The sequence below is a fragment of the Syngnathus floridae genome, chromosome 2, assembly GCF_059516105.1.
Source record: "Syngnathus floridae isolate MCC-2025c chromosome 2, RoL_Sflo_1.0, whole genome shotgun sequence".
Lineage (NCBI taxonomy): Eukaryota > Metazoa > Chordata > Actinopteri > Syngnathiformes > Syngnathidae > Syngnathus > Syngnathus floridae.
Window position 1 is genome coordinate 27,131,080 of NC_142414.1, and position 24,099 is coordinate 27,155,178.

General features: G+C 43.2%; 5 protein-coding genes across 14 annotated transcripts; all 5 read right to left on the reverse strand.

The window, feature by feature from the left end:
• Nucleotides 1–457: 457 nt before the first annotated feature.
• On the reverse strand, nucleotides 458–1,993 carry LOC148402966 (galactose-specific lectin nattectin-like). The gene is made up of 7 exons (XM_088369701.1): nucleotides 1,899–1,993; nucleotides 1,708–1,764; nucleotides 1,591–1,612; nucleotides 1,422–1,507; nucleotides 1,141–1,278; nucleotides 845–956; nucleotides 458–702 (listed from the first exon to the last, which is right to left on the reverse strand). Exons 2-7 carry the CDS (start codon nucleotides 1,762–1,764, stop codon nucleotides 638–640), a joined length of 480 nt encoding a protein of 159 aa, XP_088225827.1. The 5' UTR covers nucleotides 1,899–1,993; the 3' UTR covers nucleotides 458–637.
• A 2,844-nt stretch (nucleotides 1,994–4,837) lies between these two features.
• Nucleotides 4,838–9,007, reverse strand: atp6ap1a (ATPase H+ transporting accessory protein 1a). Of its 2 annotated transcripts, none has more exons than XM_088368454.1 (12): nucleotides 8,852–9,007; nucleotides 8,614–8,767; nucleotides 8,192–8,318; nucleotides 8,049–8,123; nucleotides 7,667–7,860; nucleotides 7,464–7,504; nucleotides 7,304–7,389; nucleotides 6,892–7,041; nucleotides 6,288–6,445; nucleotides 6,117–6,167; nucleotides 5,706–5,943; nucleotides 4,838–5,556 (listed from the first exon to the last, which is right to left on the reverse strand). In XM_088368454.1, the coding sequence occupies exons 2-12, from the start codon at nucleotides 8,730–8,732 to the stop codon at nucleotides 5,347–5,349; spliced, it is 1,449 nt and encodes a 482-aa protein (XP_088224580.1). In that variant the 5' UTR covers nucleotides 8,733–8,767; nucleotides 8,852–9,007; the 3' UTR covers nucleotides 4,838–5,346. The 2 variants fall into 2 exon arrangements, with proteins under 2 accessions (XP_088224580.1, XP_088224581.1); XM_088368455.1 differs by having other exon boundaries at nucleotides 6,288–6,441; nucleotides 6,888–7,041.
• Nucleotides 9,008–9,146: 139 nt separating this feature from the next.
• tafazzin (tafazzin, phospholipid-lysophospholipid transacylase) lies at nucleotides 9,147–12,709 on the reverse strand. 7 transcript variants are annotated; one of them, XM_088368458.1, is made up of 11 exons: nucleotides 12,640–12,709; nucleotides 11,779–11,929; nucleotides 11,440–11,568; nucleotides 11,301–11,346; nucleotides 10,936–11,021; nucleotides 10,792–10,872; nucleotides 10,635–10,676; nucleotides 10,506–10,568; nucleotides 9,955–10,007; nucleotides 9,794–9,871; nucleotides 9,147–9,614 (listed from the first exon to the last, which is right to left on the reverse strand). In XM_088368458.1, exons 2-11 carry the CDS (start codon nucleotides 11,825–11,827, stop codon nucleotides 9,528–9,530), a joined length of 714 nt encoding a protein of 237 aa, XP_088224584.1. In that variant the 5' UTR covers nucleotides 11,828–11,929; nucleotides 12,640–12,709; the 3' UTR covers nucleotides 9,147–9,527. The 7 variants fall into 7 exon arrangements, with proteins under 7 accessions (XP_088224584.1, XP_088224583.1, XP_088224589.1 ...); XM_088368457.1 differs by having other exon boundaries at nucleotides 11,751–11,881; nucleotides 12,640–12,678; XM_088368463.1 differs by having other exon boundaries at nucleotides 11,779–11,881; nucleotides 12,640–12,677.
• Nucleotides 12,710–12,965: 256 nt separating this feature from the next.
• On the reverse strand, nucleotides 12,966–16,891 carry LOC148402969 (mitochondrial carnitine/acylcarnitine carrier protein-like). Its single transcript, XM_088368456.1, has 9 exons — nucleotides 16,614–16,891; nucleotides 15,686–15,781; nucleotides 15,482–15,609; nucleotides 14,959–15,049; nucleotides 14,385–14,502; nucleotides 14,157–14,229; nucleotides 13,941–14,050; nucleotides 13,563–13,684; nucleotides 12,966–13,491 (listed from the first exon to the last, which is right to left on the reverse strand). Exons 1-9 carry the CDS (start codon nucleotides 16,713–16,715, stop codon nucleotides 13,429–13,431), a joined length of 903 nt encoding a protein of 300 aa, XP_088224582.1. The 5' UTR covers nucleotides 16,716–16,891; the 3' UTR covers nucleotides 12,966–13,428.
• Nucleotides 16,892–17,326: 435 nt separating this feature from the next.
• Nucleotides 17,327–23,696, reverse strand: LOC148402970 (6-phosphofructo-2-kinase/fructose-2,6-bisphosphatase-like). Of its 3 annotated transcripts, none has more exons than XM_088368314.1 (14): nucleotides 23,486–23,696; nucleotides 21,432–21,557; nucleotides 21,236–21,332; nucleotides 21,092–21,158; nucleotides 20,930–21,004; nucleotides 20,762–20,818; nucleotides 20,571–20,692; nucleotides 20,258–20,465; nucleotides 20,042–20,188; nucleotides 19,677–19,781; nucleotides 19,364–19,493; nucleotides 19,181–19,243; nucleotides 18,897–18,961; nucleotides 17,327–18,414 (listed from the first exon to the last, which is right to left on the reverse strand). In XM_088368314.1, the coding sequence occupies exons 1-14, from the start codon at nucleotides 23,559–23,561 to the stop codon at nucleotides 18,355–18,357; spliced, it is 1,398 nt and encodes a 465-aa protein (XP_088224440.1). In that variant the 5' UTR covers nucleotides 23,562–23,696; the 3' UTR covers nucleotides 17,327–18,354. The 3 variants fall into 3 exon arrangements, with proteins under 3 accessions (XP_088224440.1, XP_088224442.1, XP_088224439.1); XM_088368316.1 differs by lacking the exon at nucleotides 23,486–23,696 and adding an exon at nucleotides 21,907–22,392 and having other exon boundaries at nucleotides 19,682–19,797; nucleotides 20,038–20,188; XM_088368313.1 differs by lacking the exon at nucleotides 23,486–23,696 and adding an exon at nucleotides 21,907–22,201.
• Nucleotides 23,697–24,099: the final 403 nt, after the last annotated feature.

Consider the following 24,099-nt stretch of genomic DNA (forward strand, 5'->3'; position numbering starts at 1 on the left):
ACGGACACGTCATCAGCAGTTCATTCCAGAAGTGGACAAAGATGAAGCGGTCCGTTCGAAGCAATATCCATTTGTGATTGAACGAAGCTCACAGGGCACGCATACGTAGACAAACACTCACAATCACACCTTCGGGCAATTGGGAGTGCTAAATGTTTTGGGGATGTGGAAGTAAACCCGAGTAGGCACGGGGAGAACATGCAAACTCCACGCAGCAAGGCAAAAGCTGGAATCCAACCCGCAACCTCTGTACTGTGAGGTGGACGTGCTAATCACTTCATTATTATTATTATTATTATATGTGTGATAAACGTATGACTGTTTTTGACTCGAGGCTTTATCATTATTATGATTATTATATGTGCGATAAATGGATGACTGTTTTTGACCGTGGGTTCGATGGAATTTACTATTAGTAACACACACAACTCTTAGACATACACACAAACACATGTGATGCATATAAAGATTCCTTCATTTATTGGAGAGATGACAAAATAGTTTGAGAACCAAAAGGAAAAGAAGAAGATAGGTTGTAGGACATCAAGTTAAACCACTTCTTGCCAAGGAAAAGCATCAAGATGGAGGTCAATAGTTTCCATGCAGCTCCAGGTGCGACACCAAGAGGGTTGATTCTTTACCACAGGTTTATGGAGCAAAGAAAATCCTGTGTATCGCTGCAGGTTTCATCATTCCATCGGCCTGTGTGGATCATGAAAAAGACCATAGTGGTCATTTGTCAAAAATAAAACATGTTCCAAATGCATGACGACACAGTTCATGTCTTTCTGTTACTTAAGACTTAAAGATAAGCCCAAAAAAAAAAAAAAAAAAAAAGGCATACCTTCATCATCAATCTCAACACAATCTTCGTCGCCGCCGAAGTCGTCCGGCTGGTTGGCTCTGAAGTCAAGGAACTTGGATTTTGAGCCATCGGTGCGGACGAATTTACCCTCCTGCAAGACAAAAATACTTTTTGACGAGTCATTGCAAAAAGATAATTAACGTTATCTCCAATTCAACATCGTTGAGGTTCTACCACGACTATGTCCAAAACATTCAATTTGACACTTCCCAGAAATGGGTGACAAGATTGAATCTGCTCAACAGTCGTTCACAGTGACACGTTGCACGTTGTACCGTAATTCCATCATGGATTCCAATCCAGGTGTCCACGATTGAACCGCTATTGGCATCCCGAATCAGCTGGAAAGCGAGGGCATTTTCCACCGAATCGGAAATGGTGGCCAGAGTCCCACCTGCATTGTTGCACATTTCCTGCACGTAGGGAGAGACGAACGACCGAGAAGCAAAGGTCAAATGTCATTTCATGTCAACCTCAGGTTCATTGTACGGGCGATGATGATTTATGGATCGTAAAAGTGATTTTCAAGCACATCACAACAGGTGACGAGACATACCTCTGCAGCGGTGAAAGCAAGTGCGCTGTCTCGATAGATAAAGCAGCGGTTCTCCAGCCGAACCCAACCAGTTGGACACTCGGGAACTGCAAGACACTTATCACTTTAGCGGGAAGATCCAAAAAACAAAAAAATAAAATGTCATGCCTGAATCCATTCAGTTACCAACCTGTCACGGTGACGGCGGAGAACTGCAAAGAAAAGAGGCACAAAGCAAAATGCGTGAAATGAAGCCACATGTATCAAGTGACAGACTTTGGACTTCGACTTTCTTGGTTTCACTTACAACTCCAGTCAACAGTCCACTGATCCCACACAGGAGAAGCAAAGCTCGAAGGGCCATCTGCGCATTGACAGCAAAAAAAAACACATTTCACACTTCATTGACTTGCTTTGGAGTTGTGTCTTGATACTAAAGTTGAACGCTAAGGTTTTTGTGGTCTGAAAGGGAATGTGAAAAGAGACTCGTCACGTTACCTTTGCAGTCGTGAGATGCTGAAGATGTGTGCTAGACGACGACGACCGGCGTTCCTTTTATATATGCGGGATGGAAGCAGCCCAGGAATGTTGAAGGTGTCGCTTATGTCACGTGACGAGTCATCGGGCAGGTTCTCTCGCCCGCCTCGAGGACACAATGACATACAAGTACATAATACACCAAAGCTGACTTGATGGTTGACTTGCTTTTGATTGACTCTCATTTGGTGTGGCTATCATACAGAACGTGCTCATAACACCACAAAGGTCTCCTGTAGAATACCTGCAACAGCAACTTATCTGACATTTCCCGTCAAGCCCAATTCGCAATATTTTGGGTTCTCCTTTTTTTGTTCCATTTGGAGTGGAAGGAAGGGCGACTTCAGATAGGACGTTGCTTTGACTCAGAAAGTCAGGAATGCAAAAAGAGACGAGGCGTTGGAGAGGCAGGCCAATGTTCTTGCGCACGAGCAAATACTTTTGGACTTCTTACTTAATTAGCTACGTTTGACTCCTACACTCCCGTGTCACACCCCGAATGCGATTTTGTGCGCAAATGATGAGTCAGCCAAGTGTTGTCTGACGGCAAAACTAACTGGCATGACAGACGCTCGCTCGCTCGCTCGGTCGCTCGGACTGCGAGCTAGCTTGGGGGGCTTGCTTCACGCAGATTTGAAAAGCAACTCATTAAGTTCACCTGCACACACATCCGGGACACTTTAAAGACAAACTCAACTGGCAACCGAGAGAGAAAAAATGCAACTTACATGAACAAAGTCCCAAAATAGATCAAATTAGTCCAAGGCTTCAACTCTTGCTTTTATTTTATTTTATTTCATTTATTAACACCATTTCCATCCTTTTATTTAAAAAAAAGACATCATGTCAAAATGACAATGAAAAATATCAATATCCAAAAATGTACAACTCATTTCAAAGAAATTGATTCGTCTGCTTTCACAGAGGACTACAAAATTGGAGAATGTTTACTGTTAAAAGAGTGAAATTGCAAGAATTTGGATTGTTTTAAATCAAACAAGTTCTCCAAATGATTAAACGATTCTCAAAAATAATGATTCATTGAAGTATCGATTAATCGATTAAACGGCGCAGCTAAAAAACAACAAAAAAAGACCTTTCCCTTGTAAGAAAAGCACTTCGCTCAAGCCTGTTCAACTGACATTTTTTTTTAGGGGATAATCAAAAACAGCTTAGTTAGACTCTAGATTTTTTTGTGTTGCCCTTCTATGTCCATACTTTTTTGTGTGTGTTTGTTTTGTTTATACGGGGAACACAATAGAAATAAGCCTGTCGGCCTTATTGTGTTTTTATCCTTTGTTTTTTTTAAATTAAATTTAAGTTTTAATTTTAATATGCACTATTTGTACTAGCACCGAATCTATTCCATCAATCTGATCATCTTAACCAACGAGCATTCCGGAGAAAAAGTTGCAGCAGCTCTGCAGTGCACACGGCATGTTTGCAATGTACTCCGTGACGTCACGTCACGGCCACAAGAGGTCCAACTTTGACGAGTCGTTCGACACCCATCCCTCATTGTGAAACTTTTCTTCACTTTCCACCTAATTTATTCGCAGTGGCCAGACATTTGCCATTGCCAACAAGCAGGTGTGTCAATCGGTTCAATCTACAAAACCGTCAGCATCACACTTTGAAAATGTAACGACCTTTGTTTGCAACACACCCCAAGTGCTTCCTTCCATTATCTGGTATGCAACTCGGCCCGTGTAATTGGCCTTGCCATTGCATGAAACGTACTAACTATGAGAAGGACTTAATTGTTGGCGTCTGCCTGTTGAGGTGGAGTCTCCAACGGTGTCGTGACAGCAGCTCATTAAGTGCCTCATTTGCCGTCATCATTTACATTTCTGCTGACTGACTGCTGCATTTAACTCTGTCAATCATATGTTTAGGGAAGGTTGAAAGCTTTCTCCTGTAAGGATGTGTTGCCAGGCTGGGCACAAATCTGCCTGGCAATTGAGTTTAGGACATGCACTTTCAAAAAATAAAATAAAATAAAATTATGTCGGAGCAATTGACTTAAGCTTTTAAAGCCAGAAGGATTCAAAGTAAAAGGAAAAAAAAATCTGATTCTTTATTGGTCCTTTTAGAACAAACAAACAAAAATTCCACATATGACTTGATTTGTACCATGTTTGACTTTTGTATTTCTCACTCATAATAAATTAAAAAACTGCAAAGAGCAGCTTTGAGAACTTCGCTAACAAAACCCGCAACGGAGAAAAGATTTTTTTTTCATTTTTCCCACCATTTTTATTGATTTGGTGGGTCACAAACATTTTGTTTCGCATGATGAAAGGCCTAAAATCCTCTAATAGTCTCCTGTGTTTGGCATTTGTAACCATTTGTATGAACACGCCCAAAATTGTGAAATTTCTTCATCATTTGTGTAAAATGACTTTCTATCTTTTTGCTTGATTAATTTAATAATTGAGTTGAAAAATCAAAACTTCAGAGCAAAAATGAATGAAATAACAACCCAGAGTTTTGTACACCTGCTGTTTTCACCTTTTTCTAAAATACTTGTGAAATTTTTTTTAGTACTTTCACTTTCACCCAGTAACTTTTTATATTATTGTCTCAGTAAAAAAAAAAAAAATCACTTTTTGTAGCCATAACCTTCAAAATCAGGCGTTTCTTTTCTTGCAAGGTCACTGAAAGACAGCTGATGGGAGATGACTGTCCCCTATAGGATTATCCGCGTATTGCATTTGTCTGATCAAACCCAGTAGGCTTTTGAGGGAGAACAAATATTATACTTGTTAAATCAAGGGCTCTAAATGTAAATGAACCAACTGCGCCTCCTAACGGGTAGTGTGAAGTAGTGAAAGAAGTAATTGAAACAATTACTTCTATTTCGGCGCACAATGTCTGTGATTTGACCAAAAACTTGTGGGTAATTTGTTCCACAGATGTTTATATTGACATTACAGCACTTTCACTTCACTTCAGTCATCCAACAAAATAAAACCAATTGACATCATAATTATTCTTCCCATCTACAGACAATATGTATTCCCTTTGGTAAACAAAAAATACCTTCACCAATAAAGAACATTTTCACATCAGCGATCCCTCACTTTGGGATCAAATGATTCCAACAAGCATGTGTTTGTGTTCATTTTTTTTTTTGTCCTGTTAAACACAAAATAAGATTTAGAATATAGGGTCGAAACCAGCGCTGAGTGTACACCACAAAACAAACACGGATGCGGGCAGAGTGAGGTTGGACGAATCCCTGTGAGGTCAGGAGCAGGGACGTTGAAAGTGTGTGTGGGGGGGGGGGGGGGTACAGGAGCAGGGACATGCTATTGTGTGGGTAGACAGAGAGACGGGAGCAATGACAATGGGTGGATGGGAATACAGAACACGAACACGGGACGAGGGTGCGATGATCGCCGAGACTTTACTCCGTCTGCGGCACGGAGATGGCTGGGCCTTTTGGGTCGTCGAAGCGGTCCATGGTGTGAAGCTGCATGATCATGTGGAGGCCGTAGGTGAGCACGAGGACCATGAGGAGACTGGTCATCAAGCCCATCCAGATCCCCGCCGAGAAGAAACCGGCGCAGTCGGAGGCGTACGAGAACTCGCTGCCACTCACATTGAAGCCTTGAATCTGTCAGGATACGATCACGACTTAGAGATTGGTCATTAAATAATGACGTCATTATTAAATGATGTCATCATCATTAAATAACGACACTGACACCGACGCAACGTGACATTTTAGAAAAGGGCTACATTGCGAGTATGTAAGCATCTCACTTGGAAGTCTTCGAAGGCGACCCTCCACTGATTGGCTGGATCTTTGGATGAACGCGGGATAAGCTGAGGCCAACGGAAGCTGCTGACCGACTCGCAGCGGTACGAGTACTCGGCCGGGGCGTAAATGTTCCTGCTGCCGTTAAACGTGGCCTTGGTGCCGTCGTACTCCAACTCGACGGCGTCCAGCGTGAACCAGCGACGGGCCGACACCGTGTAGTGCCGCTGGCTCAGCTTGAAGCTACTCGGACAAACGGAGGATTTCTTTTATTTGAAATCTTACCTCACTCGTTTGCGCTTGAATGACCGTTACGAATATTGATAGTTACGTGACAAAAATGTCTCAGGACGGACGATATTTCAACTTCGAGGTTCAACTGTATCGTTAAGAATGTCTTTGTCTAGCAGACTCACATCAATTTGAAGTCGCGGTGTCCAAGAATGTTCTCGTAATTAAGGGTCAGTCTGCAAAGAATAAAAACAACAGTTACTATGACTAAGATTACAATCCCAAAAAGTCGACTGTAGCTCAAAATGAAAAGCATTTTTATGACTTGTGTCGAGCAGTTGCACAACTAGCGCTACCTTGCTTTGGTTTTGTCGCAGCTGGAACCGTGCAGCTTCGGACTGACGCCCTCACCGAAGGTGGACGGGGTGAGGTCGTGTGACTCCCAGCTGCCGCTGCGAAGGATGCTGACTGACAGGCCTTTGGCCCACAGGAGGATGCAACTGCTCTCACCTTCCTGCACGCAAACAGTCGTTATTAAAGGGGATCTTTTGTTGTGTGTGCTCCACGAGTCTGGCATGACTAGTATTAAAAAATAGTCATAGGAGAGTAGTAGCAATACAGAAATCCCAATTCATTTGGCGCCATCTAGTGGTATATTGGTGTTGCGGAAGTATGTTGAAATGGAATGTGATGGACTTCATTGAGCTATAAACAGCGGCAGCGATTTGCTGCCATCTTGTGGCATGAAACGGCAATTGCAAAACGTTTGGGCTTAGCAGATTTTTGCGGTTTCCGAGCAGTGATGTGGGGCGAGAAGTAACGGAAGGAGGAGGAAGGGGAGGAGCAGGAGTAATGGGCAGGATGAACATGTTCTAACCTTGACCAAAACAAAAATAAATAGATCAGGAAAAGACGAAGAAAAGAATATATTGATTTGCACAAGTAAAAACAATGACATGCCTTAAACTCCACTGGAGCGTAGACACCTGCCCTCTCCTTCATTTTGCGCTGCCTCTCGCGTTCTCGCTCTCGATCTCTGTATCCGCCTCTGGCCTGCAGTAGCGAGCGGCCGCCCGCCAAAGCCGCCTCCATGGAGACCGAAGGCGACCCCTGCAAAATGCCAGACTGCTTTTACCGCGGGGCTTTGTTGTGATATGTTCCTAACAATGCACTGTCCTTTCCCATATTTGAAGAAATAAATACAGTTACAAGTGGCAATCATCCAAAAAGAATTATTTCATTATTGCATAACTGTCCCCTTTCTAAAATGTACTGATGGAATTCCAAATAAATTGCAACACAAATACAGTATGAAAATAAATATGTGATAGCAACGTGCTGTATAAAATTGTAAATTGCCACGCCAACTCACCCTAGAAGGTCGCAGGGCGGTGTAGATGGCCGTGTAGGGAACAGACTGGCTCTTCATGACACTCACAACCTGGCCCATCACCTCGTCTAAAGGACGCAAGCTGGTTAAAAGTCGGCCATTTTAAAATCGTAACAACACGCTCGAGTCGATAGGGGCTCACCGTTCCCGCTCAAAACTTCTTTGGCAGACATCAGATCAGACCTTAAATAAATTAATCAATGAATAAATAAATGTTCACACTTGGCAGTCAAACAACTTAAAACAAAACATAAGTAGCTTCGTGTTCTATAGTTTACTTTTTGTTTGGTGTCCTGTTTGAGTTTTTCTAATCTAAACTAAAAAAAGGGTCCCAGCTCAACTGACCCGATGTAGTAGGGCAGTCGGAAGACGAGCAGGGCGGGCGAGGAAGCGTTGAGCGTGAGCTGACTCAGTGTGTCGGGGTCCATGTATAGAGGGGAGGTCTCCAGTTGCTCTTGCAGGTGACCAATCACCGCGTTGGAGGCCGGCCAGGACACGGCCGGAAGCACCAGGGAGGACGACGATGATCTCAGGGCATTCTTCAATGGACAGCTGATGTTAGAATTTGCCCCTTCAAACCCTCAATAGTGCAAAGTGTCATTGGCCTCCTCAGGGTATTCAAACAATTAAAAAAAAGTCATTATTTTCAAATGGCATGATTGTTCATGGAAAGAAACAACGGAGTAGGAGGCAATGAAACAGCCATGAAGTAGAAACCTGAACCAACCTCCAGGTTGGGGAAAACACTGTCCTGCTTATTTCCAAAAGCTCCTCCGTACAGCGTGAAATCCTCCACGCTCATCTGGAGGAAAGACAATCGTGCATGCATGAAACAGTCAACCAAAAGCAGACCAAAAACTGTCCATGTACCTTGTCCTGAAGAAACAGCAAGACATTTCGGGGGCCAGTGTTCAGAATTGTATCCAGGTAACCGGAGAGTTGCTGCTGCTCCACAATGTGACCTGCGGCAGGGAGGGGCTGCTTCGCTTGGGGGGTCCTGGAGAAGAGAATGAGAGGCCGTTCCAATACTTTTGCACGATTGAGCGACAGCCTCAATTTGTCGCAGCTGAGTCGTAGAATACATTACAACCCTGACATCACTCCAATGACACATAATTCATCCATTCACAAACGTGCAATTGCGCGACCGTATCGCTGATGCGCTTACGGAAGACATCTTGGCTGTTTTTCCACGTAAGGATGCGAGCTGTCAGGTGGCTTAATATAATACCGTCGTCGGGCCACAACCCGCATAAACGGACACGCCAGAAAATGAACAAATACGGGCTCACCATTGGTGCGTCCACAAAACGAGCGGCACTTGCTCCTCGCAGCTGCTCAGCGTGCCGAGCAGGAGGACGAGGAGGGCCGCGGAGATGCATTGAAGGGGAAGCGTCCCTGCCGTCGCCATCTTCGGTTATCCCAGCGGGTGACGTCACAGGCGGCCTATGTAGAGACGACGTCACAGCGCAGCCTCGTTCGTACAAATATCCAATCTTATTTTTACCAGAAAACTCATAGCATACTAACCTTTATGGAACCAAAGCATGTATTATGTTTAAAATAAAAACAAATCAACGCATTACGAAAGACTGACAGTTCTCTTGTAAACTAGCTCCTCTCTGTTCGCATTGATGCTGTTAGTGCTAAGGTGCACGTCACAAGTAGGCACAACACAAGCAGTTTAAAAAAAAGAAAAAATGATGGAATCAAAATCAATATATTGCTAGCCCTATTGCAGAGAAGCACTAAAGTCCATCAGGTTTCACAAATGTCTTAATTGTCTTCATATTGATTTCATGATTTTTTTACAACCACAAAAGGGTCCACATATAGAAAACTTTATTGACATTGACACTGAGCGGTAATGGTTAGGCCAAAGAGGAGCCAGAGATTGTTTTTTTTTTTTTTTACAGGATAACAAATGTGCACTGAGCTAAAAAATAATGGTACATGGAAAGATGCGATAAAATGGTAAAAATACCATTAAAGGAAAAATCCATCATTTGTGCAAAACGTGGATGATGTTCAGTCAGTTAATGTTCAGCCTCATTCAGCATGTTTTGAAAGGAGTTCCGGTCACACACACACTGCGTCCTGTGATAAAAATATTTTCCACTTGCTCTGGCACACTCCTGCACAAATTGGCCTTCCGCGTGTCCTTTTTCCGGCCTGACAGTTGTCTTCAGGTGAAGGTCTACCAGGTTCAGGATTTGTGAAGTGCCTCAGCTTGAACTTTGAGTCTCTGGAAGTCTACTTGAATGAGGTCCGTCAGCATCTTCCTCATCTCCAACTGCAACAGCAAAGGAACCGTGAATGTCTCTGACGCCACAATGCTAACACATTGCAGAGGAACATACCACCTCTGAAGTTGCATAAAACAATCTATATTTTTTTTGACATACTATTTCAACAGGATATATGATCAGTGAAAGGATTCGTGAGATTACAGACAATCCAATATTGTCTCACCTGGCTCTTGTTGTCTGCTCTGAGCTTTTCCACGAGGTCTTTGACACCGAAGGGTTTTCCCACAAGGATGGTTATTTTCTGCAAGCACACCATCGATTAATCGGACGCGGCCGTCACTGAAAGATGGGAGAATGGGGAGAACGCCGAGAGAATGTTCCTACCTTACCAATCCGAGGGATGTAGGGGCTCACATTGGGAAGGACATCACTCAGGCCTGACACAAAAGATGATGACTGTTATAAAATATGTCCCATGAAGTCTTAAGATCGAATTGTTTTCCACAGAGCATAGTTGTTGGATAGTCTATTTGTATGTTCTATGCTTGCGCTAAATAACTGATGTTTGAGTGTTTAAAAACAGCAATTGAGTTGCTAATTTTTGTGAACCAGTCTATGGACTTTCCCATTGTATGTTAGCATTAAGCTAGCAGTATGCGATCTTTAAAAAAACAAAAATAATATATCGTGATGTGGACATGAAAAGGGTCTGCGTTTGAGCTGAGTAGAAATGAAAAATAATTACGCGGATATAGTAATTAACAATGTGATTAAGTCAATCTCCATGCACAGTAATCATGATTTTGGTGAGTTAAAGATACGATGCAACTGGGATCGGCAAAATACACAAATGAGGATCGTAACGAAGAAACAAACATCCAACAGTCATTGAAAATGTAACATGAAATCTGGTGGACATAAAGAACAGCACTTACCCACATGCCACAGTGGCAGGATGACGGGATTGAGGGTGCATTCGGCCAGAAGGCGTCCCACACCTAAAAAACGACCAGTGGCTTGTGTCAGCGCCACGTTACAAGATGGCCATCATGCAATGCACTTACCCCATTTTAACCTGATGAATTCTTCGCTTGTGTTGATTTTCCCTGTTGAATGACAACACCACAAATGGAAAATGTGAGACTATGAAGCCAAGTGATGCAAATGCCACACCCATAAATAATTCACACAATGCATTCCAAACACTACACCGAATCATACCTTCAGGAAAAATGTGCACCCACTCCCCTCTGTTCAACTTCTCCAGAATAAAATCCATCCCTTTCTGGTAAACACCATCACCTAAAGAAGGGGCCGTAAAATATCAACGGCGTGAGACGACGACGACATGCTCGTGTCACTCACCTCTACAGACTGGCACGCATTTTCCTCGGCTGAAGAATCGAGAGTGCAGCTCTCTTGTGAAGCAGATGTCCGATGCCGTTGGAGTCCTGTTGGAATGAAAGTTGAGCCAAACGTACATTCCATGCATAAATCCATGACTCTGTCGTCTATAAGTGTACACTGGAGCCGTGCATACTCACGCTTTGGCAACTGTGAAGACAACAACCGAAGGGATTTTATAAAATTATATTTACTTTTTTTATCGGTCTGTCATGGAAAAGATATATCGGAAGATTTTATAACTAACCACCTCCTCGCCCAAAATAAAAAAAAAAAAAGAGAATAATTATCTGTTACAGCTGAAATTGTACAGGAGGAAAACTTACCATCGCATCTTCTTAAAGTTCCACAATTGTTTGAGCTTAAGGACACCTACCCCACATAAACATACACACACAAATAAATAATCACACACACATACAATTTGTTGACTTTATTTTCCCAGAGCTTTAGGTGGACTCTCACCCCAGATGTGCGGGTCGTCCATACAAGACTGGTGATTGGAAAGTGTGATGAGGGGCGTGTCAGCCGGCCGCTGGTCGATGAGTTCCAATAGAACCTCACGGTTGTGGACCGTCAGGCAATTCATGTGCTCTAGGGGAAGACCGACAATGCTGTGAGTGATGAGAAGGTTCTGATTGAGATCACGGCTAGGGTTGCTAATTCCGTAATTGTGACATTTCCATGGCTCCGTGAAATACTGAAATTCAATGGATCACTACAAAGAATCTACAGTCCACTTTTCGATGCTGCTAGCAACGTTGCATGCAACTTACTGGTCCACAAGTAGGAATAGGAGCCCACCATGCCCATGATGAGCGAACCGGAGAGCCTCCATGCCAACGTCGGGCATTGTGGGAACGGCCACTTGACCTCCAGCGGCATCGCGGCCCTCCACGCTCGTGCACTACATCCACACACATTCATTAAACGATGAGCAGCATTGTTTAAGGCTCTGGAAACACAAGCAAACGTCAGGTGACATCATTTAAACTCATGCTGTCATTTTTTTGGATGCACAAATAAATGATGAATGAATGAACTCACATTAAAATAACAAATGTGATTTTTTTTCTTTACATAGACGTGTATGTAATGTAAAAATAAGTGTTTCCTCTTGGAAATATGTTCCATTTGTCAACACCTACAACATCCCATGTTAAACATGACGTTCTTGGTAGCTGGTTTACGTTTTGAAAATGTACCTAAAAAAATCTGCTTTTATAGCATTTTACTTTTATGCAATGATCCTAATCATCTGTGCTCTTTGCTTCATTCTATAAGCAAGAGAAGAGTGATGATAGTCATTTGAAATTGCAAACGACTGCTATTTATTTACATTACATTATTCCATGTTGTGCATCGTATAATTCACGCCCAAAACCTGTCTCGAGGAACTTTTCAGATCGTAAAATAAAATGTCATGTCGAATACAAGCACAAGAATTTGAATTCGTACTGTATGTTGCTCTCGACCGGAGCGAGGTTCCTTGGGTGGTGTTGTTAGGTCAAACTACGGTTGCTACCATGCACACGGTTTGCACTCACCACACGAAAAGTTGAATAGGAATTAAAAAGTTTAGTTGTATGGACGGAAAATTACTTATTTCAATCCTTGCAGCGGTAATAGAGGGACGCACAAAGTATAACAGATTAAAACACCCACCTCGCTTGCTTTTTTTCCTTATGACAGAATGACGACATAACCCGGAAGTGAAACGTTGCGTCGAATTGTGGGTAGTGAAGTTTCTACTTCAACAGAATGACATTTCGTCTCGTTATTGTAATGTTGTGGGTTTTTTGGACAAATTGTTTCTTTAGTTTTGCGTACATCACATTGCACCGTTTATTCTTTTCATTTATAGATCGTTATTTGAATTTGTTTATATCTTTTATTTGCATTCGTTTTTATTTTGCCTAACTCTGGTGTCTGCAGCCAGCATGGACTCAGATGACTTCTGATAAGATCAGATAAGAAAAATTGTTGTAAAATTGAAGAAAAAAAAATGCTTTATTGAAAACGGTGACAAAAGTGTTCATGCACTTTAAAATTTTCAAATAAAAGATACAAGATCAAACGTAGATCTCAAAATGGTCCACGAAATAGTAGATAATAGTCGGTTACCCTTATATGCAACCAAACTGAATGAATAAATTGTGGCGACAATACAAAAGACGCATACAGAAAGCATATTCATGGCAATAAAATACTAATTTGTGGCTTTAATACCAAGGTAATCAAATGGAGCACACCCTCACCTTTCTAAGGTACACTCAATTTGCTTACCCAACAAGGCCAGCGACAATAAATAAACATTTTGGGCACACATTTGATCAATATCTTAGAAACAATTAAAAATGTTTCTCTCTATGTCATGTCTGGGGCTCCATATAAACATGGAAATTCGGCAGCAGCACAGTCCCAGCACTTTGTTGGCCACAGTAGCTCAAAAGGTCACCAGCCGGGTGCCAGCCAGTTCAAACCCTTTAAGGCCACTTCGAAGCCCAAGAAACATGCCTGGAAGAAGGAGAGAAAGAGATTTAAATGGGTTCTTATTCGCAAACGCGTGCAAGAGAAGTGGGTCGTACGGCGTTGGCGGGAAAAGCTCGGAGGAAGACGGCGTTGAAGCCTTTATAGAGCGCTTTGGCCCCTTCCTCTCGAAGCAGCGTCCTCAAGACGTCCAGCAGACCTCTGTACTTGCCGTCTGCGGCTGCATGCATGCAAACAAACAAACAAACAAACAAACAAACAAACAAACAAACAAACCGTTACTTACACTTTCTTTTCATTTTGCATGTTTATAAATATGGTTGATGCTCAAACTCTCAAAACTCCTAATTGTAAAAATAAAACACAAATATATGTATATGTGTATATATATATATATATATATATATATATATATATATATATATATATATATATATAAATAAAAGGATGATTTTTTTGCATGCATCCTCTGTCACCTGTCTGAAAGTTGGACTTAAGGACATCTGGGGGTAGCGCAATGGTCCAGTTCAAGAGTCCAGCCACGCCGCCAGCGAGCAGAATATAGGCAGCGCCAAGCTGCGAAACGCTAACACGCACACACACACATAAGCAAACAGAGCCATGCAAAGATCAGCGCGTGTGAAAATTTCTTTATGTTTAACCTCACAGCCTTTTGGTGCTTACACAGTTACCTTTGACCTTCTGGAGTCAGGAATTTTTTCAAGTATTCATACGTCAGAAAGTAGAGACCATTAGAAGGCACATCTGGAAAACACAAAACACAGATACATTTATTAATATTAATATAAGAATATGACAAAAACATGCGACGGTCAAAGCGTATACATCAACCAAAACGTCACAATGATAAATATTCCAAGTGAAAGGAAGCCTCAATACTATTCTTCATGCCAGCGTACCTCTGATGAGAGTCAGCAGCGTCCCTTTGTAGACGCTGCGGATGCCCTTTTCCTTGTAGAGACGTGTGGCGCAGTCAAGAGGACCCGAATATTTGGATGGGCCACCACCAGCCTGCACCTGCACAGTTTGATGCGACTCAAAACTATTACTGCCGCCATTGTTTAAGCATGATTTATTGAATTGATTCTTTTTTTTTTTTTTTTTACTTTTTATTTATTTATTTATTAAAGACAGCAATGTATCACCAAGCCACACAATGTAACTTGTCAAATATAGTGTAGCAGATCTGTGCATGTCGTGGGACTAGTGAGTTTAAAACCCATGTAAGCCTGGAGCTGAAAATCAAACCCAGAATCCCCCCAGTTGAGAGCCAGACATGCCAACCACTAGGACACTGCGCTCATGCAAATTGAATGTATTTAATATGAACACTTTTGTGTGAACAAGGACTTCATTTCAAAGCCATGAGGACCCTCACTCAACAAACTTGAAATACAAATGGGTAACATCGCTGCAGTAACTGATTAACCCACCCCTGCCCCCCCAAGCATGATGTCGGACTTTCGACTTTACCTGTAGTAAGCATTTAATCCTCTCTCCCGGAGCCACGATCACAGTTGTGAAGACCCCCGCCAGACATCCTGACAGGAATATTTGAGTGTGCCTGTACGCAGTGACACCAAGACGGCAGAAATAACTTTTATATACAAGTCCCTTATTGTTAACATACATTTACATCATATCTGTAGCCTATTTATAGCATACTGTATTTATTGCAAAGAAAATAGACCAACGTGCCCTATCAAGAAACAGGAGGTCCATACGTAACATGAGGGGCGGGGCTGAGACTTGAGGACGTCAGGGGGGGAGGTGTCTCACGCCAGCGAATACCACGAGAGGGCACGTCAATGTCGACATTTATATTTGGACAGAACGAGGTCACTTCAGAACAAGGTGGTCACGCGTTGCATGCTGTCAGATTCTGCTCAACCTAGTATGTCCGGATCAGCTTTAAGAAAGACATTCCCCCAGATGTCTTAATGGGGACAATGGAAAAGTTCGGGTCTGGCTCCCACATGTGTGTTGTTGCACTAACGTGAGCTCTTGACCAGGTTTTGTTTGCTGGAGCTGCTTCCCCAAACCAAAGCCAAAGAAACTGATGGCCATCATGGGGGCCACACCCAGCAGCGGTGCACCCATCCCTTTGTACAGGCCCAGGATGCCCTAGACACACACAGCATACTGATGAGTGTGTGCATTGTGCACGTTGTTGTCTATGTGTGTGTGTCTTTGCACTGACCTCTTTGGAGACGGTCTTCCGAAAGCAGTCAAAGGTTCCCGTGTAGACGACGTAGCGAGACAGCGAGGAGGCTTTGGGCTGAGTTTGAAGTCTCACCTAAAAAAAACAAAACAGGGTGACATAGTTGGAAAACGGGATTTTGTAATGTTCTATTCTAAACAATCGGTTGTTGTCTGATGATTTGACAACATGTGTCCAGCATTGGTGTCGTTTGGGTTAAGGGAAATGACATCAGGGTGCCTAAAGGTCAGGTAACGAACAATCACGGCTCACCTTGATTTAGTCATGTGACCTTTGCAAGCTGTGATGTCATTTTCAGTCCACAGCAAGTCGTTCATTGTCCGCCTCGTGAGATGGATAAAAACGGCTGCGTTTTGAGCTTTAGTCAAATTCCACAAATGTATAATTAATCTGAATACTGCGTTTAGACTTGTGGGCATGCATCTGCTAAGACAATTTTAAACTTAACGTCCCCTTTAAGATGCACAGTCCTTCATATGCTTGAGTTGCAACATGGTTCGAGGTAGTACAGCTTCGGTGGCAGCCAGGTATGCACAAAAGAGTCCACTGCGTTTTAATGACGGCAAATAAATCTTTCAATTTTGCCTAATAAATGCAGATCATGTTAAAAGCAGCAATGTCACTTCTCTTGCAGCCATAATCTCCTACTTAACCTCCGATTGTCGCCTTTCCGACTTTATGTTTTTGTATTGCGAGAGGGAAAGTGTCGGTGGGAGAGTTGAACCCGGAACCTGAAATCTGCACTTTGTTGTTTTCGCGAAACACAACATTACACCTTTCAATTTTACAAGATAAATGAGCAGCTTGAGTTGCGCCTCGTGCCTTTTTAAGCTGATTTGTCCAATAATCTCCTGAAAGCCTGCGAACGAACAACAAGAATGGGATTGTCCACATTGTTGGGAGTCACCTTGATGGTGTCCAGCGGGTGTCCGGCCAGCAGCAGACACGCTCCGCCGAACCCCCCGGCCACAAAGTTCTTGAGCGGGGAAACTCTTGGCTCGTCCCCCATCCTCTCGCCAGCATGGTCTTGGTCCGAGCCTTGGAGCAGAGAGGCGGCCTGCCTTGCGCTTGCGCTCGCGCTCCCGCTGCGTCACGGTGCACCCCCAGCCTTTGCGTACCCAGCCAAATGGCGTCCTGACCTGCACCTCTGCTCCTCTTGCGCGCACACCTCTACGCGACTTTTTGACTCCAACTTGTAAACTCCCCTTTCGGCCACGCCCCCATTCCCGCCTCGTTACGTCATTGTCACGTGCAAAAACAATAATTGGAAACACCCCCGGGAAGTCACACGTCAAAATAATAACCCTCCGAATAAATATAAGTACCTAACCATCCAAATAAATATAAGTATTGGGTGAAAATGTAACGGAACTGTTTAGTAGTATGATCAATAGTATTAATGACCGCACGAATAAACAACAACAAAAAAACAACGTATTAAAATCGCCTCAAGTCAAACCGAGAGAAAAAAAAATGCTATTAAATACAAAGAAGTTTAAGATCCACAGTATCTTGACAAAAAAAAAATACTATTAAATACAAAGAAGTATAAAATCCACAGTATCTTGACAAACTAAAACAACATATCTCCAAAAATGCAATTAAAAAATATACAGCAGCCGGAGATGACTCTATTTTATTTATTTTTTCATGACTTCTTGTGAGTAACAGTGAACAGTAAACATCTGTTGTCAACATTTTTATTGGAAAAGTGTAAGAAATAAACATACACTCGCAGAAGGCGAAAACAAATTTCAAGCGGCATCATCTCAATTGTCATTTTTGCGCCACGATTCCAATACAATTCCAGAACAATTTGATGCTTCTTTTTCCAAGAAAGCAATATTAGCTACTAGCATTTGTCCATGCTGGTTTGATGTGGATGACTCCACTTAAAAGATTCATGTCTAAATTTTTTAAAGCCGCGCGTCAATCACTTAGCTCAATTAGTTAGCTTAGCATTTTGCTAAGAGTCCACGTTGGTTGAAAACAAAAACCAAACGAAACTGCGACAAGAACGACAGAACAGTCAGAACACTGAATGATGATAACGATGAATTATTGCAGTACTCTTACCCACTGATTATTCCCTGAGCATCCATAAAGTGCATCATTGAATATGATTCAATGAATAGAATTAATTGTGTACCCCCCCCCCCCCACACACACTTTCTCCACCCTTGACTTGCCGGAAGATGTGCCATTTTTATGCCACAGTGGAACTCCAAAGCAATATCAATTTCAAAAGGTAAGCAGAGCTGCAATGACATTGCATTCACTCAACCTACACAACAGTACTCGGATTGGTGAACCTGCAAGACTAATTTCAAGTGTAACTGAGTATCTTTGTCACAAAATGCTACCTTTAGCGGGGAAAATAGGACCGAATCCTATTGGCCACTTATATAATGGTGAAAATATGATTCAATTAGCCAGTGGTGGCTTCAAGTTATTGATATAGCCCTTAATCAACCATTTGTATACAAAAGTAAAGTTTCCATTGTAAATGTTCTGTTGGGCCATGGCCTCTCATCAAAACATCTGATAATATTTGGATTAAAATGTAATTATGTCCACATACAGTCTGATGTATCCTATGTGCTCCTTGGCGGCGTTTTTGTGGGTGTGTTTTTTCTGCCCCTGGTGGACTAGATGTGATCCGGCACAGTCTCCAGCGCCTCTTCTGCATCTCGGTCCACATCCACGTTCTGACAAAGAAAACAAATTGCCACATCACGTTCAAGTGGGGGAACTAAAACATTGTCACCAAAAGAGGCCTTCCTTTGGACGTAATCGAGGAAATGATTCAAAACAAAATTGACACTGACTTTATGGAGCAAATCTCTATGCTCAGGATTTACTACTTCACTCATTCAAAGGCCGGAAGTAATATCATTACAAAAACAGCATCCAGGAATACCTTGCTAGCGAGGTTAGCTTAGCTAACGAAGTGTGCTTTGAAAAGAAAGTCCATAGTATAGAGAGTTAAACATTAAAGTACCTCTCCTATGTGCTATTATCACATTAGAATATATTAAACGCATTTTTAAAATAAATTGTGCATATATTCTATGCCCAAAAATATGTCAACGGAAAAATCTTTACTGTAGAAGTTCTATTTTAGAACTACTAAAATAACACTGCTAACCTATTTATCACCTTTTATGAGTCAGATATGTGTTGAACTCACCTCGGGTTTATCACGGTGCGTGTTGACAGCTTCAATGTTCAGGAAGATCGACTCCACTTTACACCCTGTGCCGTAGCCAAACCAAAAGCAAAAGAAACACAAATTGAAACGGCAATAAACGGGCTCTCGCAAACCACTTTTAATGGGAATTAAAAAGTTACAAATATCCCATATAATATTGGTCCCATTAAGTACTGTTAGAAAAACACCAATCAATCATATTAATGCTAACATTCATGTGGGCAATACCACCAATAATAATAATAATAATAATAAAAACTGACCGTAGGCAACTGGAGTGAGTTTAAGGACCGTATGAAGAGGACACTTGAGGTAGGGCAGTTCCACTGTGTACAACATGTGGAATCATAATTAGGAATAGCACAAGCAACAGGATGATGATGATGATGATGATGATGATGATGATGATGACATGATTACACGGGCGTTGTGCAATATGCGCTCACCTGCACTTTTATCCAGGAAGTACGCCAGCAAACATCTCATGACGGCCTGGTGGCAGATGACCAGCACGTTCTCCTGCCTCTCCAGTTCCATGATGACGGGTTCCAGACGCTGAACCAGGTCCTCGTAAGACTGGTGAACATGAGGCTAGTTAGGAGAGAAGCTCACCTGACCGGCACAAAAGCAGCCATTGCTTGGACTTGATGGCCGCCGGTCGTGAATTACTCAAAGTGTTAAGATCGGGATGTTTTCCCCTGGAAAAATGTTCAAGGAAAAGATGAAGAGGCCTAGTAAAAATGTCCCAACAATATTCACCTCGCCCTTTGGATAGCGGTAGCGATACTTGTCTTGGTCTCGCAATGCAAACTCTTCCGGATAATTCTCTTGAATTTCCTCGTAGGACATCTCTTCACACACGCCCTGAAACACAACGCAACTTTGCTGTCAAAGGACGAAGAATTTGACTTTGATGTTGCTTGTGGGCGGAGCTCGCGGCCATCATTTGAAAATTCTCCTTGAAACAAACGTCAACTTCACAAGGTTGGACTAAATTGAAGAGCTCAACGGCACCCCCTGCTGCCAGAAATGGACAACTGCAATAATTGACTACTGCAACTTTCTAAACTAAATTGATTTTTAAGTTAGTAAAAAAATTGGAGAAAACAGCAATGCGTACTCACCGCATCAATCTCATTGAGAGCCTTCCACTGTTCGTACGGCACCCCCAGAGCTTCAGCCGTCTGGATGGTCCTCTTCATGTGGCTGGTCCACACCTTCAGCTCACTGATGCTCTGCTTGCGCACGTACGTTCCCAAAGCGCTAGCAAACTGCACGACGGGATGTTAACGAAAAGAGCCGAGGCCACCGCGCGACGGCACGGCCACGCGTCTCCTCACCTTGGCGCCGCGGGTGGACAATCCCGAGTCTCCGCCGATGCGACCCACCAGGTTAAGCTCGCTCTCGCCGTGGCGACACAGGTAGATGGAACGCGGCGTGACGTGGATGTTCATGAGGTAGTAAACGATTCTGCTCTGGATGTGGTCCTGCACGCGGTTCACCAGGTACCTGCTGCCCACGTTGAAGATCTTGATATACGACAAGTTCCTGCATTTAGGGGAAAGTGCGGGATTTTTTCCCCCCCACATTTGTACGGTCAGGACTTGTGAGGATTAAACAGATTGGTCTCATACGGTGAAGGAGTTCCACTACCTGTCCTTGTGATCATCCAACGCCACGTACGTTAATTTGTAACATTCAATCCTCTTCAGAAAATCGGCAACAGCCTCGTCCTTGTCGCAATTGATGTAATCGGGACTGCTTAGCTTGACTTGCTAATTGATAAAGGGCGGGAGGAATGAAGCGATCGAAAGGTGTCGATTGAGTTGGCGCGCATATCCTACCTTAATATTCTGAGCGATGATCTCCGGATCATCACAGATGGATTCCACAAAGAAAACCTGAACAGGCATGAGGTGTTCAAGTCAAATACAGACTCTAGATTTCTTAATATTGGTAAATAATTGTTCATATCTAGACATCGATACGATTACTAATCACCGATGACAAACCTTGTAGCCATTTTCCTTAGCAAAGCTGAGAATGAGCTCTCGGCGCTCGGGTGTCGTGTTGGTGGCATCGAAAACCTGAAATGACCGCATTGAGATTTGATGAAATGAAATCTTTTCTCCTTGTGGCTCCGATGACTTAAGTCAACGCGCTGGATGACCCACCACCACTTGGCCTTGCCCGTTGGTGAAGTAGTCGCACACGTCCTTGAGCGCGGCAATGGCGCACGCTCTGCCGGAGAGAAAAAGCCACAGTTGGATTCATTGGCGGCCGGCCACGCGGAGCAAAAAGCCTTTTGCTAGTCCTACTTTCGGATTTTCATGGCCTCTGCGTTGTCGGGTTTGAAGAACTCGAAACTGTTGTAGGAACGCGTGGCGTCTCGGCGGTACTGCCCCACGTTGAACACTGTCGGCGACACGTTCACGTGATTGGGAAAAACATACATAAGCCGATCTCAAATGGATCCACTCGGAGGTGGTTGCGTATCGCGCCCGCTTGCGATACCTTTGGTTGTGACGCCGATCCAGTTGAGATACCTGGTGAGTTTTTTGGAGATGTACGTTTTCCCACGAGCAGGTAGTCCCACCATCACTATCATGGTTGGCGAGTTAGTGAACTGTGGGACCGACGCTGAAAAAACACAACAAACAATTTAGCCGTTACTTGTCAGCAGGACAAAGTGGAAAGCATATTGATTCCAAGTGGAATATTTTTGCTAATTTATTTCTATTGATTGATATATTTTTTCTTTTATTAATTTATATGGCTTTATTTGATTTATATAATTTTTCTTTTTCTTTTGATTGAGTGAGACAAAAATAGATTAAAATAAAAAATGAGATTTGGGGAAGATGTCGGTTGCTCGGTCGAAGCGAGGGTGAACGACCGGCAGGGTGAACGACCGGCAGGGTGCCCCGCTCGCAGCGCCGCATATCAAGCCATCCAATTCAAAGGCACAACGACGTGTTGCGGTACTCACATCCTCGACGCTTGCTTAGTCGATTCGGCATCCACGGCACCCACGTCTTCTCTAGTCGTGTTTGAGTCAGGGTGTTGCGACTTTGCGACATGGCTGTTGCTGTGTGTGTGTGAGTGAGTGAGTGAGTGTGTGTGGGTGGGTGCACAGACTTTAGACTTTCGAGTCTCTCGCAACAAGAGCGTTGTCGTCCAGTACCTGTTTGGCTGATGGCACAGGACAGAGTGTTGCCGATTGGACGATAAGACGAGCTGGAAGAGCTCAGCCACCAATGAGCTTGGATTGACGGCTCAGAACATCACACTGACGGCTTTTCAAAATATGCATGCGTGTATTAAATGGCTGAAACGCACAGAGCGTTCAGCCAAAATGTATTCAATCAACCCAATATCTATGTTTTTGCAAATATCAAAGGCAAAGCTTTATGATGAATTGGCCCTGGAAGCCAAAGTGATCATCAAATGTTGATGCCATGAGTGAGACCTGTTTAATTTCAGGTGACCCCAGAGACTTTATTTTCATGGGGAATTTATTTCCCATGAGCAATTTGTGAGTTTTGATTTATTATCTTGTCGAAAATGCTCCGTTTTTGTGGGGTTTGTTTTAGTTTTAGTATTAGTTTAAATTGTATTATATATATAATGGAGTATTTGTTGAGTGCGAGATGAAAAAAGGTCAATAAGTAGGAATATTTAAAAAATTTGGTCAATCAGTATTGTGTAATAAAGTAAAGTCAACTTCAGTTTTCAAGCAGCTTACTTTGCTTCTTGAGTGGCTACGAATGTGCAGCAATACCAAAATAAATACAAAAATGTAGTTTTCAGTATAATTATAGTTACTTTTAGTAAGTATTATCAACTTAAGATGGAGTTAGTTATGCCTTCTTTAAAAGCTTTTTCTCTTAAATTTTATAACAGAATTGTTTTTCAATTTTAGTTATTTTTGTTAGTTGTCATGAACTGTTATTGGGTCAGTTTCGTATGAATGCGGACGACCCAATTTCCAAAAATGCCGTACTAAAAGTTCCCTTTTAACATGGAAGCACTTGGTAAGTAAGACATCAGATTCTCCGGATTCGAACCTGAGTCATGTTTAACCCTTTGGCGGCTCACGTTCAACGCCACTCGACCCCCAAGCATGACGTCACGTACTCGTGGACTTCCTCAGAAGGTGTGTGGCTTTTTAGGAGGACGCTCACCTGTGCGCGGAAGAGGGAGATTTTTCTTATTTTGCATGGGCTCCATAAGCAAGCAAAACCGGGTTCCACGTGGGCGCGTGCCGGCCACAACACTGGCCACGCCCACGAAGCCCCTCAAAATACACGCCCCTGAAATCGAGCCGAGCCCCCGCCCACCAACACCTCTGCCTGGTCCCCATGGAGACGCCGTGCACGCGCAGCATTGGTTCCTTCATGGGATGTCAACGAGCGTGACACCACGAGACTCGCACGCGCGGACGGACGGACGGACGCACGCACGGACGGACGCACGCACGCACGCACGCACACTCGCCACACCAATAAAGGCCGATTGGCGCGCGGCCACGTGCTTTTCGTTACGCAACCGAGCGGTGAGTGGCTCACCATACGGACGCTGAAAGCGGAGCCTCCTCCCGTCCAACACGGGCCCCCCATCTTGCGTCACCGGTGTGGGCTTCATCCTCCTCCTGGAAATGCGATTCCCAGACGGAGCTTGTGAATGCGCGCACTGCGCAAGCGTAAACGCGACGGGCGCATTGTTTGTCCCGGCCGGCCGGCCCAAGCAGCCTGACTGGTTTCGCCTTTTTTTCCCCCTCGAACTTCCCGTCGTTCACCGCGCCCCTGGCAGTGCGCGTGCGCGAGCATTCATGCAAACAAATACGTAATTTGCATTCTCAACAGGATGTCAAATATTTGAAGGGCAAGGCTCAATTCTACGAAGTGTTCGCCTGTAACACCGTAGAATAGTTCGCTAATTTCAAGAAACAAAACAAACAAAAAAACAATTACAAAAAAAAAAATCTTAAAATATAGCTCTCTTAAAATGAGGGTTTCATTACTGTAATAATACACTTTTTTTTTTAATTAATTGGCTCAAACTCAAAGCTAGGGGCAGTAATGGGGCAGTGCTATTATTATTTTCATTATTATTATTATTAGTTGTAGTAGTAGCAGAATTATTATAAGAGCCTGATTGGCCAGCGAAATTGCAAAAGCAG

Bases quoted from the DNA above. Each gene is read 5' to 3' on its own strand.
- tafazzin (XM_088368457.1), bottom strand. From the start codon at position 12,677: ATGTCGTCATTCTGTCATAAGGAAAAAAAGCAAGCGAG. The intron at 10,569-10,634 runs GTAAGTGCATTG...GTCGTTTTTTAG, and splicing joins ATTCATCAGGTTAAAATGGG to GTGTGGGACGCCTTCTGGCC. The intron at 9,872-9,954 runs GTAGGAACATTC...GTGTGCTTGCAG, and splicing joins ACATCCCTCGGATTGGTAAG to AAAATAACCATCCTTGTGGG.
- LOC148402970 (XM_088368316.1), bottom strand. From the start codon at position 21,997: ATGTCGCAAAGTCGCAACACCCTGACTCAAACACGACTAGAGAAGACG. The intron at 20,189-20,257 runs GTGAGGAGACGC...CCCGTCGTGCAG, and splicing joins TGTCCACCCGCGGCGCCAAG to TTTGCTAGCGCTTTGGGAAC. The intron at 19,244-19,363 runs GTGAGCGCATAT...TGTTGTACACAG, and splicing joins CTTCCTGGATAAAAGTGCAG to TGGAACTGCCCTACCTCAAG.
- LOC148402969 (XM_088368456.1), bottom strand. From the start codon at position 16,715: ATGGGGGACGAGCCAAGAGTTTCCCCGCTCAAGAACTTTGTGGCCGGG. The intron at 14,503-14,958 runs GTAAAGTCGAAA...CAAACTGTGCAG, and splicing joins GGATTAAATGCTTACTACAG to GTGCAGGCTGGTGGTGGCCC. The intron at 13,685-13,940 runs GTGACAGAGGAT...GCATGCATGCAG, and splicing joins TAAGTCCAACTTTCAGACAG to CCGCAGACGGCAAGTACAGA.
- LOC148402966 (XM_088369701.1), bottom strand. From the start codon at position 1,764: ATGGCCCTTCGAGCTTTGCTTCTCCTGTGTGGGATCAGTGGACTGTTG. The intron at 1,508-1,590 runs GTTGGTAACTGA...AGTGTCTTGCAG, and splicing joins CTCCGCCGTCACCGTGACAG to TTCCCGAGTGTCCAACTGGT. The intron at 1,279-1,421 runs GTATGTCTCGTC...CCCTACGTGCAG, and splicing joins TTGCTTTCACCGCTGCAGAG to GAAATGTGCAACAATGCAGG.
- atp6ap1a (XM_088368454.1), bottom strand. From the start codon at position 8,732: ATGGCGACGGCAGGGACGCTTCCCCTTCAATGCATCTCCGCGGCCCTC. The intron at 7,042-7,303 runs GTGAGTTGGCGT...GGCATTTTGCAG, and splicing joins CCGCCCTGCGACCTTCTAGG to GGGTCGCCTTCGGTCTCCAT. The intron at 5,557-5,705 runs GTGAGATGCTTA...GTATCCTGACAG, and splicing joins TCGCCTTCGAAGACTTCCAA to ATTCAAGGCTTCAATGTGAG.